Raw genomic sequence first — 2,990 nt, 5'->3', positions numbered from 1 at the left:
CGATTCTGGGTTCAGTCCCACTGCATGGCACCTTGGGCAAGTGTCTCCTATAGCCTCAGGCTGATGAAAGCCTTGGGAGTGGATTTGGTAGACAAAAACTGAAAGAAGCCCATCAGATATATATATAGATATTCAGGGGATGGACAAAATAATGGAAACACCTAGCATCATAGCATCATAATTTTGAAATATCTACAAAACTGTCAAAAGCTTGTTTATTTTTGTGTTTTTTTAAAATTTATTATTACTGTTGCTTAATATGTTTTGCTAAAATTGCTGTTTCTTTTCAGATATCATCAGAAAAAGGTAATTAAAATTCATTAAAATGACAGATCTATCGGACTTTCAAAGAGGTCAAACTGTTGGTGCTTGTATGACAGATGCTAGCATAACAAAAACAGCTGAAAAATTGCAGTGAAAGAGTACAGCAGGGTCTACCACCACCCACTGACGGAGTCTCGTGGAGCTGGTGTATCAAGAATTACTGTCTCAAAAGTAATGACGGCCTTTGAGAAAGAGGGAAAAAGCTTGTCGACATAAAACTCCGGAAGAAAACCAAAACTTTGAGATAGGAATCGTTGGATTCTTACACGAATTGTTAGAAAGGATCACAAAAGTACAGTTCACAGAAGTACTGCAGAGTTTAATGGCTACCTTGAGAACCCAGTTTCCACAAAAACTGTTCACTGAGAGCTGCACAAAGCCGGATTTCACAGGAGGGCTACAATCAGAAAACCATTACTTTCAAAAACAAACATTGCCAAGCATTTAGAGTAGAGTAAAAACCTATAGAATTGGTCCCTAGAGCAGTGGAAGAATTTTATTTTCTTGGATGAGTCATCCTTTACCTTATTTTCGACCACCAGCTGAGTATATGTGTAGAGACAGCCAAAAGAAGCATTTGACTCAGACTGCCTTCTTCCAACTGTTAAACATGGAGGAAGATCTGAGATGATCTGGGTGGCTATATCTTGGAAATCTGCCGACCCAATGGTTTCTCTTCATGGCAGAATTAATAGTCAAGACTGTTTAAGCATTTTATCTGATCAAATTCACCCTACGGTTGAGGAACTGTTTCTGGGAGGAAACAATCTTTCAGGATGATAATGCACCAATTCACACAGGTAAAGTTGTCACTGAATGGCACAAGGAATATCCTAGTGAAGTTGAACATCGTATCTGGTCACCACAGTCCCCAGATCTCAATATTATTGAACATTTACGGTGCATTTTTGAAAATCAAGTAAGGAGTCGATATCCTCCACCATCATTACCACAAGAACTGGAGACTGTTTTAGCTGAAGAATGCACAAAAATTCGTTTGGAAATAATTCAAGCTTTGTATGTGTCCATACCTCATAGAATTCAAGCTGTAATTACTGGCAAAGGCGGTCCTACCCCATATTAAAATAAATTTGTTTAAAATTTTAAGGTGCTTCCATTATTTTGTCCAGCCCCTGTGTATATATATATATATATATGTATATATATTTATGTATCTATGTATATGTTTATGTGTAAGCATGTTTGTGTTTGCCTCCCCACCACTGTTTGACAATCGGTGTTGGTGTGGTTATGTTCCTATAACTTAGTAGTCCAGCAAAACAGACCAATAGAATAGGTACTAGGCGTAAACATACAAGACCAGGGATTTCTTCAACTAAAACCCTTCAAGGTGGTGCTCCAGCATGGCCGTAGTCACTTGACTGAAACAAGATAAAAGATACATACATGTGCGTGCACACACACACACACACACACCTGCACATGCATGCACAGACACGTGCTTGGTTGCTTCTGAAGCACATGCTTTTGGGTTCAGTTCCAGGGCAATGAACTGTGATCAAGTGTCTTTAACTCTGATGATTAGATGTGGCAAAGAGAATCTTGACTGGTTAACCAGGGCTGTCCTGGGGTTGAACAAGAACAGCAAAAACAATGATAAAAGTGGACACTTAAGAGATCTTTAACCGCTGGACTGCTTGATCAGGATTGACCTGGGGTTAAAGAACAACAATAGAAACACCAACAACATATACGTAAAAGTGATCTTTAACCACTGGACTGCTTGACCAGGACTGAACGTGGGTTAAAGAGCAACAACAACAGAGACACACAGACAAATGAAATAAACTTTTGAGCATTAGACCTCTTGACCAGAACTGACCGGGAGCTAAACGACAACATAAAAGAGATCTTTAACCAGTGGACTGCTTGACCAGGACTGAACTTCGGTTAAAAAAGAGCAACAACAACAGAGACACACAGACAAATGACATAAACTTTTGAGCATTAGACCTCTTGACCAGAACTGACCGGGAGCTAAAAAACAACAGCAATAACATACATAGACAAAATAAATGTTTTTCTCTGCTATATTTTAGGACATCAGTGGTAAACTGCTGGACTTGTTTTGGCTGGAATGGAATGCTGACGTCAAAATGCTGGCTGCGTATTGCCTTGGATGCAACAATCAAGGGAAACGGTTCCACGATGATTTGCTAAACAAATTGGATTGCTCGGATGATTCTATTCGTCGGAAGGCTCTCTGGATTATTGGACAATTCAGTAAGTAAATTTAATCATCATTAACACAGGGGCTGGATTGTTAACGAGGTTGCTTTGTAATAACAAAGCCCTTGGTTCAAGCTGACAGCATGTGTACACACACACACAGACACACACACACACAAATACACATACACACACACACACAGACACGCACACGCACATGCACACACACACACACATTTATATGTAAATACATAGTAGGCAGAGAGGTGGCTGTGTGGTAAGGAGCTTGCTTACCAACCACATGGTTCTGGGTTCAGTCCCACTTCATGGTACTTTGGGCAAGTGTTTTCTACTATAGCCTTGGACTGACCAAAACCTTGTAATTGGATTTGGTAGATGGAAACTGAAAGAATCCTGTCGTATATATATATATATTCTAGCAAAAACTGTCTGATGAACGGCAACGAGAAACTCAG

The 2,990-nt window shown here is 39.7% G+C and overlaps 1 protein-coding gene across 1 annotated transcript in view; it reads left to right on the top strand.

Moving 5' to 3' along the window:
* The window catches only part of LOC118767475 (HEAT repeat-containing protein 4-like), a 472,731-nt gene extending 470,155 nt beyond the window's left edge, over nt 1-2,576 (top strand). The window contains exon 8 of the mRNA XM_036512098.1: nt 2,385-2,576. Coding sequence (XP_036367991.1) covers nt 2,385-2,576 — 192 coding nt within the window. The remainder of the gene's footprint in view (nt 1-2,384) is intronic.
* Nucleotides 2,577-2,990: the final 414 nt, after the last annotated feature.

Source organism: Octopus sinensis, linkage group LG22, assembly GCF_006345805.1.
Source record: "Octopus sinensis linkage group LG22, ASM634580v1, whole genome shotgun sequence".
In the NCBI taxonomy this organism is placed as follows: Eukaryota; Metazoa; Mollusca; class Cephalopoda; order Octopoda; family Octopodidae; genus Octopus; species Octopus sinensis.
This window is presented reverse-complemented; position numbering and strand designations above follow the sequence as displayed.